At 39.8% G+C, this 12,688-nt stretch overlaps 1 protein-coding gene across 4 annotated transcripts in view; it reads left to right on the top strand.

Moving 5' to 3' along the window:
* The window catches only part of LOC107870656 (DExH-box ATP-dependent RNA helicase DExH5, mitochondrial), a 57,863-nt gene that overhangs the window by 29,604 nt on the left and 15,571 nt on the right, over positions 1–12,688 (top strand). For all 4 annotated transcript variants that reach the window (XR_001674241.2, XM_016717248.2, XM_047413006.1 and 1 more), the window contains 4 exons: positions 254–349; positions 9,168–9,356; positions 9,452–9,611; positions 9,686–9,816. Coding sequence is in view for 3 of the 4 variants with exons in the window: in XM_016717248.2 (XP_016572734.1) it covers positions 254–349; positions 9,168–9,356; positions 9,452–9,611; positions 9,686–9,816 (576 nt within the window). In the remaining variant the exon portion in view is untranslated. The remainder of the gene's footprint in view (positions 1–253; positions 350–9,167; positions 9,357–9,451; positions 9,612–9,685; positions 9,817–12,688) is intronic.

Genomic DNA, 12,688 nt, shown 5'->3' with positions numbered 1-12,688 from the left:
AACTGTTTGTAGGGAGAGCAGTATGTGTACACTCTGCTGTGAATTTGTTCCTTTGATCCCTTCACTTAGATCTTTCCTGCACTATATGCTCTATGCTGTTCCGCCGCAGTTTGTAACGTTTTATAGTCTTTTTTTTTCTTTTCGAGTGTGGTATGTTTGTTGGTTTGTACAATGTTTCAAAATTTTATCAGTATTCTTTTTTCTTTTTGGTTCCCTGTGTCGATTTGTGGAATAACATTCGTGTTTGTTACAGGAATCACCTGAGGGTAGGAAGATGCTAGAATTTCGTAGTAGTCTACCTGCGTATAAGGGAAAAGACACAATATTAAGTGCCATTTCAAAGAACCAGGTATGTCAGATCTTGAGAAATGTATCCTCGCCACTTGGCTTGTCATAACGGCATTAGAGCAGTGCCATGTGCCATGTGCATTTTACGTCACTGGTAAAGGATAAAAAGAAGAAAGGGAGAGTTTCTTTTGATTTGTTGTTTTTATGATACATTTGGATAAGATCATAAATAAATATGATTGTGAAGCTATCATCAAATAATATTCTATAAGAGTAAAAAACCTATTGTTATATTTTTAACAATTAAAATTCATTCAGGATGGTTGGTAGGAAAGCAAGAGATCCCATGGTTAGAATCCAGGCATGTTGGACTGTAATCAGGAGACTAAATGTAGTTTTACTTTCTTTTGTCTAATGATAGGTTTTTTGGACTACTAACCGGAAAAATTGGCAACTATTCACCCCAACGTTCAGCTTGAACTCAAATTTAAAATTCTAGAATCTAGTAACAAAAGTACTTTTGAAAGAACTTTTATTTTTAGTTGAAATTTTTTTCTGCAATATTCATCATCAAAGTAAATCTGTCACAACTAGTTGATACAAATTTGATTGTTCTTTCTAATGGCCTTGGCTCAGCGGTAAGCTTGCTTACCGTGGTGTGCCAGGGTCGGGGGTTCGAAACGCCCCTCCAGCGAAGCTGGGGTGAGGGCGCGTAGGTCAGGCCCAGAGTGGTCCCCCCCCATCCCCGACACCTACGGAGTAGGTATGAACCGGGTCGTCCCTTTTTTTCAATTGCAACATACTCGGGCGTAATCCCCTTTATTTAAAAAAACTCAGTGTAATCCCACAAGTGGGGTTTGGGAGAGTAGGGTGTGTGCAGATCTTATCCCTAATTTTGTGGGATAGAGAGGTTGTTTTCAAAAAACCCTTGGTTCGAAAGACAACTTTTTAAAATAGGGTGCAGGAAAAATATGACAGCACAACAACAAGATACAAAGCAAATGAAGCAACAAATAACAAATAGTAATAGTGTAATACACACCGAAGGGAAAAAACTATGTTATTACTAAATACTACTACTATTAGGGGGAGAGAAAATGAGTCGAGCTATCTACCTCTTCCACATTAAGTGAGACAACACTTGGCTACTTGCTAACCTTTCCCCCAATCCTTAAGCCTTACACCTTCCTATGTAGGGTCATGTCTTCAGTAAGTTGAAGTTGTACAATACTCTATCTAATTACCTCCCTCAGTTCTTCTTTGACCTATCTCTACCTCTCCTAGCTCTTGTTACAACCAACATCTCACGACTCCTTACTAGCACATCTGTGCACTTCCTCTTCACATGCTTGAACCATCTCAACCTAACTTTCTTTATCTTGTCTGCTACAAAGGCTAGTCCTATATTGCCCCGCATAACTTTGTTCCCAATCATATCTCTCCTAATATGCTTAGACATCCATTTGAGCATCCTCATCTCCCTTACATTCATGCGAGCGTTCTTGATAGGCCAAATTTCTACCCATACAACAATGTTGGTCTAATCACCACTCTGTAAAACTTACCTTTAAGCCTTGGTGACACATTCTTATTGCACAATATCCTAAACACAAAGGAATTTTATCCACCCTACTCCAATACAATGTGGGATATCATCATCAATCTCCTTATCTCCTTGCATAATGGACCCAAGATACTTAAACTTTCTCTATTGGGTATTAGTTGTGCATTAATCTTTACGTCCACCTTCGCATCATGCTTCACATCACTAAACTTGCACCCCAGTGCGCAATATGAAAAATTTAAACTAAGGTATGTCTCCAAACTTTCAACCTATCGTTAATTCCATTGCACAATAACCTCTGTTGAATATATTGTCTCAATTTGTCTATCACTAAGGCAAATAGGAACATGCCAAGGTCTAATCGCTGATGTAACCCCATCACGATTGGGAAGTGTTCTGAGTTGCCTCTCGTTGTTCTAATCCGGGTCTTGGCTCCATCTACATGTCCTTAATTGCTTTTGATGTGAGCCATTGGTACACCTCTAGACTCCAAACATCTTAGGGGACCGGGACTTCATCTTACGATTTTTCTAGGTCAATGAACACCATGTGTATGTATCTCTTCTTGTCCCTATGCTGCTCTAGCAATCTCCTTACAGGATGAATGACTTCTATAGTTGATTGCCTATGTATGAATCCCAATTGGTTCTCAGAGACAGACATATCCTTCCTCATCCTCATCTAGACCATCCTACCCAAACTTTCATAGTATAGCTTAGTAGCGTGATACCCTATGGTAGTTGCAATTCTGAATGTCACTTTTGTTCGTGTGAGAAATAATGGAGAAAAATATTATTGAATCGTGTGTCTACATAATTACATTGACACTATTTATAGACACTACATTACAATTTTTCCAAGTAGGATTTTGTATATTATTTCTTTTCCTACTCATATTCTAACACTTCCCCTCAAGCTGGTGCATACAAGTCATATGTACCAAGCTTGTTACAAATGTAATTAATACTAGGACTGGTGAGGGACTTGGTGAAGATATCTGCAAGTTGATCACTTGACTTTACAAATTTTGTAACAATATCTACCGAGAGTATCTTTTCTCTGACAAAGTGACAATCAGTCTCTATGTGCTTGGTCCTCTCATGGAAAACTGGATTAGATGCAATATGAAGGGCTGCTTGATTATCACATACAACTTCCATCTTATCTGTTTCTCCAAATTTTAGTTCTCTCAGCAATTGCTTGATCCAGCTGTAGCCATTGCTCGATGTTCTAGTTCGGCACTAGATCGAGCAACCACACTGCTTCTTACTTTTCTAGGACACCAAATTACCTCCTACTAAAACACAATATCCAGATGTAGAGTGTAGAGCATCTATCAGAGGGTGATCCCGCCCAATCGACATCTGTATATCCAATGATATGCTCATGGCTTCGATCCTCGAAGAGTAGTTCTTTACCTGGGATAACTTTATATATTGCAAAATACGAACAACTGCATCCCAATGACTATCACAGGGAGAAGTCATAAACTGACTTACCACACTCACGGGAAAAGAGATGTCAGGTCTAATCACTGTGAGATAATTCAACTTTTCAACTAGCCGCCTATACCTTCTAGGATCACTGAGTGGTTCCCCCTTTCTTGGCAGAAGTTTAGGATTTGGATCCATAAGAGTGTCAATGGGTCGACATCCCATCATTCCTGTTTCCTTAAGAATGTCTAAAGCATACTTGCGTTAAGAAATAACAATACCTGATCTGGACTGAGCAACCTCAATACCTAGAAAGTATTTCAAGCTGACAAGGTCTTTAGTCCGAAAATGCTGAAAGAGATGTTGCTTCAAGTTAGTGATACCATCTTGATCATTGCCGGTGATAACAATATCGTCAACATAAACCACCAAATAAATACACAGATTTGGTTCAGAATAGCGATAAAACACTGAATGATCAGCTCTACCATGAATCATGCCAACTCCTGAATAACTGTGCTAAACTTTCCGAACCAGGCTCGAGGGGACTATTTCAAACCTTAGAGTGACTTGCGCAATCGACATTCAAGGCTATTACACTCCCCTGAGCAATAAAACTAGGTGGTTGCTTCATATAGACTTCTTCCTCAAGATCACCATGCAGAAAAACATTCTTAATGTCCAACTGATAAAGAGGCCAATGACGAACGACAACCATAGAGAGAAAGACGGACTGATGCTATTTTAGCGACGGGAGAGAAAGTGTCACTATAATCAAGCCCAAATATCTGTGTATATCCTTTGGCAACAAGGCGAGCCTTCAGTCGATCAACTTGACCATCTGAACCAACTTTGACTAGATAAACCCAACGACAACCAACAATAGATTTACCTGTAGGAAGGGAAACAAGCTCCCAAGTAGCACTCATATGTAAAGCAGACATCTCATCAATCATAGCTTGTTTCCATCCTGAATGGGAAAGTGCTTCATCTTTAGGCTTAGGGATGGAAATAGAGGACAAAGATGATACAAAAGCATAATGGGGTGATGACAAACGATGATAACTCAAGAAAGTATAATGTGGGTTAGCATTACGAGTGAATCTTTTACCTTTTTGAAGGGCAACTGATTGGCTAAGAAGAGGCAGGTCCGCAGTAGGGGAAGCGTCAGGCGCATAACATGAATCATCTGGGACTGATGCTAGACGTAGGCGACGGTGATAAGTCAAAAGTGGTGGCACTATAGATGGCGAAGTAACCGTAGATTCCTCAAAGATTGGTGTGGATAAGACTGGAGGTATAGTTAAAACCTCAGAGATATTAAGATGATTAGAAGATGTATAGTAAGGTTGAGATTCTAAGAATGTGACATCAGCGGATATAAGGTAGCGACCCAGATCAGGTGAATAGCATCGATACTCTTTTTGAACTCGAGAGTAACCAAGAAAGACAAATTTGAGAGCACGAGGGGCTTATTTATCTTTTCCCGAGGCTAAGTTATGAACAAAACATGTGCTCCTAAAAACACGAGGGGGGATAGAGTAGAGATGTGACTGAGGAAATAGTATGGAATGAAGAACTTTATTTTGGATCGAAGATGATTGGCATTTTGTTAATGAGATAGCAAGATGCGAGGACTGCATCGCCCCAAAAACATAGCGGCACATGGGATTCAATGAGAAGAGTGCGAGCAGTCTTAATGAGATGCCTATTTTTCCTTTCTGATATACTGTTTTGCTGAGGGGTTTATGGATATGATGTTTGGTGAATGATTTCTTGATGAGTCATAAACTCCTGAAACTGGGAGGATAAGTATTCTAAGGCATTATCACTACGAAAAACACGAATAGAAACACCAAATTGATTTCGTATTTCAACACAAAAACTCTTGAATATAGAGAATAACTCGGAACGATTTTTCATCAAGTAAACCCAAGTACATCTTGAAAAAACATCGATAAAAGTAACAGTAACGAAATCCTAAGGGTGAACCGACTCTACTAGGACCCCAAATATCTAAATGGACTAATGAGAAAATAGACTCTGAGCGACTCAATACTGCGTGAAAATGTAGCACGAGTGTGTTTCCAAAGTTGACACGACACAATCTAATATGGATAGACTAGAGCGTGGACAATATAATATGGAGCGTGGACAATATAATATGGGGGCCAACATCGGTGAACAAAGATTTGGGATGAGTTTGGCTCTGATACCATCTTTTGTAGCTTGGATAGGCTTGGATGTCCCAAACGTTTATGAATAAGGTCGGGAGGATTTGTAGCGGAGCATGTTATAAAGGAATTTGAGGAGGCAAGATGGTAAACGCCTGGTGATTCATGTCCTATGCCAATTTTTATGTCCTGTTTTGCGGTCCTGCATTATAAAAGAATCATAAAAAAAGTTATACTACAATGAAGGACACGTGTCAAACGACAACAAATGCAAGATTAAAAGGACAATCAGGGACATAAAGAACGAAATCTAAAGTGACAGAAGATAGGGGTTTGGCTTGTCCACAACCCATGATCCCAAAGGTAGGAGATTGTGTAGTTGAGGCTATTGGTGGATATATATACTTGCTTGCTCGATATTGAAGATATTCATTATATTCCTTGTCGGATAAATACACCCATTGATCACCTGTGGTATTAGACTGAGCAATATGAGCATTTTTAGGTGGTCGACCATGCAAAGAATAACATATTCCACGTGTATGTCCAAGCCTAATACAATAACTACACCTAGGTCGAGATCTTCCAAATCGACCTTCCCCTCGTCAATTCTTTATAAACTCTGACATCTGAGTTTCTGATCTCCTCATTAAGATTCAGATTTAATTAGGAAAAACGAAATATTGCCGGAATTTGGCCGGAAAAAGAAGGGTCACCGGATATAAGATCTGATATCCGAAAGTTTCTCGGAATCAACAATTAATCATATAAGCAGCCTCGTAACGAAGAGGCGAGGCTACTGACAAAAAGAAATTGCTGGAAAATTTGCTAGAAGATACTGCATGCGCTGGCGCCTGGACTAACGAGCTCGTCAGAGAATATCTTCCGGCGGCGCGTGTGATGCCTACTCTCGGCGAGCCTGACTGGGGTTTGCTCGTCGGGAAGTTCCGAACATGATGATGGTGTTGGTTTGTTTTGAAATACACCGACGAAAATTATATTTATTTGGACAACGGCTTCTGTTACTGGAAAACGACACAGTGACATCGGAATGATATTTTTCTCACGAACGCTCTGATAAAGAATGGATTTTGGGCCTAACTCTACCCCAAAAGCTAGCTCATGAAGGGAGGATTGTCCAAATCCATATAAGGAGACCAATTACCCATACCTTTGCCGATGTGAGATACTTAACAATTCTTATACAACGACACCATTATATTCCACCTGTATTCTTCTGGCATTTTAGCTGTCCTAAGAATGACATTAACAATCTAGTCAACAACTTCATACCTGTCTCCCCTGCGTTTTTTCAAAAGTCTACCGGGATCTATTTTGTTTTTTCTTTCAAATTTTATAAGAAATCTTTATTATCTACAAACTTTTTGAAGCAAAAACGTAAGGGAATAATGAGAAACATGGTAAAAAATGTGAGCTTTCAACCCAAAATCTTAATGAACTGGTTGTATTGAAATCCAGGATGATTATCCTTTGGAACTCGTAGACAGTTTAGAACAGTTTCAGTATTACATTTTGTTTTTGACAAGGGCAGTTTCAGTATTATATCTCTAACACGTTCCGGAACACTAGGATTAACATGGGATAAAATATCTGTTCTTTTGTTTTCGTTTTTTTGGCTTGGCTAAACATGTAGAGAAGAGGACATGGAGTGGAGAGAGCAGGGTTGAAATAGGCTGACGTTGAGAGAGGAGGACATTGAAAAGTGAGCTTGGAGTATAGAGAGGGCCTGATGTAGTCATGTAGAGTTAGTAGCTCAAACGGTTGGGTAGAGAGAGAATCTCATGTTGATATACTAAAGCAACTTTATAACTGGATTAGAAATGAGAGAATGAGCCTACTGAAATTTGGTTCTGGTATTAAGTCGGGGGTCTATCGGAAACAACCTTTCTACTTCTGCGGAGGTAGTGGTATAGACTGCGTACATCTTACCCTCCCCAGACTTCACTTTGTGGGAATACACTGGGATTGTTGTTGTTGGTGTTGTTGTATTGTGTGAAAGAATCTGAGTAGCCAACCCTAGACATTAAAGGTCATTAAGAATTCCTCCAGAAATTCTTGCAATTGATATTGAACAGTTATATATTACAATCAAGTAAAACAACAAGAGATAAAAGGGGATTGTTGCAAACTGAAAGAAATAGAAAGTAAAACAAAAAGAAGATAGGAGTGAGAGAGAGAGATAGAGAATGAGATTATGTGATAAGAACGGAGATTGAGAGTGACTAAGAGAGAGAGCGCGCGCGCGCGCTAATGACATGCATTTGGGAGGAAGAGAGGGAAAAGAGGAAATTGGTAGGAAGGAGAAACTGAGAGGGACGGGATTGAAAGGCGGGATTATGGCAAGGAAGGTGAAGGGAAAAAGATGAGGCGACGAGTGTCCCTGGAGAGGGGTGGGGATTGTAGGTTGTTCCATAGTGGAGTGAAGGAGAAAGAGAATAAGATTAAGATGTCAGAAGGAAGAAAGAAGGGTTGGGCTAGGTTTGATGTTGTCCTATTTATAGGTGAATGTCAAGATGATCTCTTGACACCTAATCCTAGGATTGTTTATCCAACGTGACTCCTCACTCCCTTGGATAGATGGTGGACCATGGATTAGTAATCGCCAGTGTTTTGGAAGGCGAGAGGCGACAAGGCTTCGCTTTGCCACGCGGCGAAGCAATTGCCTTTTGAAGTGTGGAGATAATTAATACAAAAAAATAAAAATAATATATAAATGATCAAAATTTCAACAGCACTAATATATTAGAAAATATTTCTAGTCAAGAATTAAAAATAAATAGTAGATAGATGCTAAAAGTCTAGAACTTGAACGACTTAACACTTCAATATCCATAAAACAAGTAATACTAAAATGCCATTGAAATTGAAATAGTTGTAAATGATCAAGTCATTTAATTAGTATATTACTATCATACTATGTTATATAAGTTATTAAAAATAAGTTTTTTTACATAGTACATTTATGCTTATTGTTACAGTGAAAGTGTAACACTGTATTATTGTTAGAGGAAGAAAAATAGAAGAAGAGAAAAAGAGGAAGAAAGAAAAGTAGTAGCTGGAGTTCAGTCGCCGGATTAAGAAGAATAAGAAAGAAGAAAGAAAAATTAGAAATCAATCCTTACCGGAGTAGCTGGAGTGGCCGGAGTAGCCGCCGCCGGTTGCCGAAGTCGAAATCGAACTTGAGAGATGGTAATGGTAGCAGGTGCAGTCGCCAATCGAGTAAGTTGGTAGAGCCAAAATAGGAAAATAAGCCCTAAAATTAGATTTTATCCCAAAAGCCCTAATTGTTTTAAAAAATTAAAAAGGCGATGCCATTGTCGCCTCACCTTGTCACCTTTCTTGCAATGACGTCGCCTTTTGGATGTCGCAGCGCCACGGCGAAATACAGCTCTTGGAGCCCGTTGAAGCTCTATCAAATTCGTCTGGCATTCTGATACGCTATTTTCTAACCAGTGCTGGGTGTTAGCTTTGTCTGCAAATGACCTCTCTGCATTTGAAGAGTGTTGATGCCTGCTCTTGGCTGTTAGTTTTTTGTTTTTTTCTAATTTATTTAGGAAACTGATATAGTTCAAAATGGACTGTGTAAAAGAAAACATGAAATAGTTAAATGCTTTCGCAAAGGCTTGATCTTTTCTAAAACTTCTCATGATGATGCTGATATTAGGACAAGCTTTTCCGCGTGCACAGGTGGTTATTGTCTCTGGTGAAACTGGCTGTGGGAAGACCACACAGATTCCACAATTTATTTTAGAGTCTGAAATTGAGTCTGTTCGTGGAGCCTTGTGCAGTATCATATGTACACAGCCAAGAAGAATATCTGTTATGGCAGTATCTGAAAGAGTTGCTGCGGAGAGAGGGGAGTTGTTGGGTGAAACAGTGAGTTTATGTACTAGCAAATTAACTGGCTTACATTACATCACGCATGACTTAAATTTGAGTCAAGTATTCTGTCTTCTTTGATGTCTTTGCAGGTTGGATATAAAGTTAGGCTAGAAGGTGTTAAAGGAAGGGACACTCAACTCCTCTTCTGTACCACTGGTATCTTGTTAAGAAGACTGCTAGTTGATAGAAATCTGAAGGGAATCACACATGTAATTGTGGATGAGATTCATGAGCGTGGAATGAATGAAGGTATATAGTTGTCTTTAAAGAGATTGTGGAATTCATGGATCTACTTTCTAACAAATGAGTACGTATTGTCCCAGACTTTCTGCTAATAGTTCTAAAGGATTTACTCCCACGCCGGCCAGAATTAAGGTTGATTTTGATGAGTGCCACCTTAGATGCAGAGCTTTTCTCGTCATACTTTGATGGGGCTCCACTAGTCCACATTCCGGTGAGTAAGTTGGTTGACTAATTGCGTTTTCAATTGATGTTTCACATTAATTTATGCCAATGGTCCCATTCCTCTCCCTCTTGTGTACTACCTGAATCCCATTTTAGTGATAAGACATAGTTTGAACTATGCAGAAAGTTTAATGTTAATTTCTCAGTAGTGGAAACAGCCTTTCTACCTCTGAGGTAGGGTTAAGGTTTGCATACACTCTACCCTCCTCAAATCCCACTTTGTAGGACTACACCGGGTATGTTGTTGTTGTATTATTTTGGTAGTAGTAGAAGAAAAGGTTAAAACAGTTGTTATATAAGAAATAATATTACCATTCTTAAAAAGGTCGTTAGATAAGAAATTATATTTGAATAATGTGGTGTCAGAAAAATGCTATAGTGTGAGGTGTTTCTCTTTGTCAAGATCTTTTTATCTGAGATTTGCTACTTTTATATATTTTGTACATCAGTTTTCTCCTTATCAATTAAACTACATGTATCATATTTTAATTCTTAAAACTTTTATATATGAAAATTCAATCTATATTTTAACACTATTTGTTTCAAACCATTATGGAGCAAATCATTTACTGAACCATATCTGATGACAGGTTCCATATGGTACTATTTTCTTTTTAAATTTCAACAGAATTATTAAAAACAACAACAACAACAACAACAACAAACCCAGTGTATTCCCACCTGGTGGGATCTGGGGGGTAGGATGTACGCAGTCCATACCTCTACCTCTGAAGAAGTAGAAAGGCTGTTTCCGATAGACCCCCGGCTCAAGACACGCGGTATCACACAAACACATAGTAAAGCACAGCACAAGGTTACAAGATTACATAACATAAATACGGCACCCATAAGTAATCTAAAACAAAGGAAAACACACAGATTCATAATAAAACATGGGACACGGACTCCTAACAGGAATAAACCCCCACCACGTAGTTCCCTACACTAGCGACTCAGGCTGGCCCTAGTCCTCTGCCCTGATTCGCGTCCTCCAGACTTTCCTATCTAGGGTCATGTCCTCGGTGAGCTGTAACTGCTCCATGTCTCGCCTAATCACTTCACCCCAGTACTTCTTCGGCCTACCCCTACCCCGCTTAAAACCATCCAACGCTAGCCTCTCACACCTACGGACCGGGGCATCCATGCCACTCCTCTTCACGTGTCCGAACCATCTCAATCGGGCTTCCCGCATCTTGCACTCCACTGGTGTCACACCAACCTTCTCCCGGATGTTCTCATTCCGAACTCTATCCCCTCTAGTCAGCTCACACATCCAGCGCAACATCCGCATTTCTGCCACCCTCATCTTTTGGATGTGGGAGTTCTTCACTGGCCAGCACTCCGCTCCATACAACATGGCCGGACGGACTACCGCCCTGTAGAATTTGCCTTTAAGCTTAGGCGGCACCTTCTTATCACACAGCACCCCCGACGCGAGCTTCCACTTCATCCATCCCGCCCCAATACGGTGCAAGACATCCTCGTCAATCTCACCGTTACTCTGGATCACGGACCCGAGATACTTGAAACTCTCCCTCTTACCTACCTCTTGTGATTCCAGCTTCACTACTACCTCATTCTCCCGCCTCACGTCATTAAACTTGCATTCCACATACTCTGTCTTGCTTCTGCTCACCCTGAACCCTTTAGACTCAAGGGTTTGCCTCCACACCTCTAATTTGTCACTCACACCCCCTCGAGTCTCATCTATCAGAACTACATCGTTTGCAAAGAGCATACAAAGTTAAAATTTTGGACACAGTTAAATTTTTGTTCTTCCTGACATGTATTTTCTCGTATTTCATATCACTTGATTGTCTATACTGTGTATATGCATTTGTCTTCATGCATTTGTTTTCATATATCATCACAGATGAATGCCGCTAAGTCTCCATGAACCCAGTTAGTTAGTAAAAACAGGTTCTAACACAAAGTCATTTAGAGAAAGCATATATGAGTATAAATAAAAAGCAAATTATATCGATACTAGTGGCATGTTTCCCGTGCTGAGCACGGGCCCAATAGTTTTACTTTTTTGTCTCAATTTATGTGACATATTTTGCTTTTTAATTCGTTCAAAAAGGAATTTGTTTTTAAAATTTTAGTTTTATTTTTCAATGAAATGATTTATGACCACACAAAATTTAAGGTTTATTTTATACCAAGAATTGCAAAAGCATTCCATTCTTTCTACTCCATGCCAAATCAAATGGTGTAACATAAATTGAAAGCAAAAAAGTAATAAAAACAAAATTTAAAAATTAATTCCCCTTTTTATATGTTTTATGATTCATTTATTTCTACAACAACAACAACAAACCCAGTGTATTCCCACCTAGTGGGGTCTGGGGGGGTAAGATGTACGCAGTCCATACCTCTACCTCTAAAGAAGTAGAAAGGCTGTTTCCGATAGACCCCCGGCTCAAGTCACGAGATACCACACAAACTCATAGTAAAGCACAGAACTAGATTACATAACATAAATACGGCACCCATAAGTATTAGAAAACAGAGGAAAGCACACAGATTCGTAATAAAACATAGAACACGGAATCCTAACAAGAATAAAACCCCCACCAAGTAATTCCCTACACTAGCGACCCAAACCGGCCCTAGTCTTCTGCCCTAATTCGCGTCCTCCAGACCTTCCTATCTAGGGTCATGTCCTCGGTGAGCTGTAACTGCTCCATGTCCTGCCTAATCACCTCACCCCAGTACTTCTTCGGCCTACCCCTACCCCGCCTAAAACCATCCAACGCTAGCCTCTCACACCTACGAACCGGGGCATCCATGCCCCTCCTCTTCACGTGTCCGAACCATCTCAATCGGGCTTGCCGCATCTTGCACTCCACTGGAGTCAC

This window comes from Capsicum annuum, chromosome 5, assembly GCF_002878395.1.
Source record: "Capsicum annuum cultivar UCD-10X-F1 chromosome 5, UCD10Xv1.1, whole genome shotgun sequence".
Classification (NCBI taxonomy): domain Eukaryota; kingdom Viridiplantae; phylum Streptophyta; class Magnoliopsida; order Solanales; family Solanaceae; genus Capsicum; species Capsicum annuum.
This window is presented reverse-complemented; position numbering and strand designations above follow the sequence as displayed.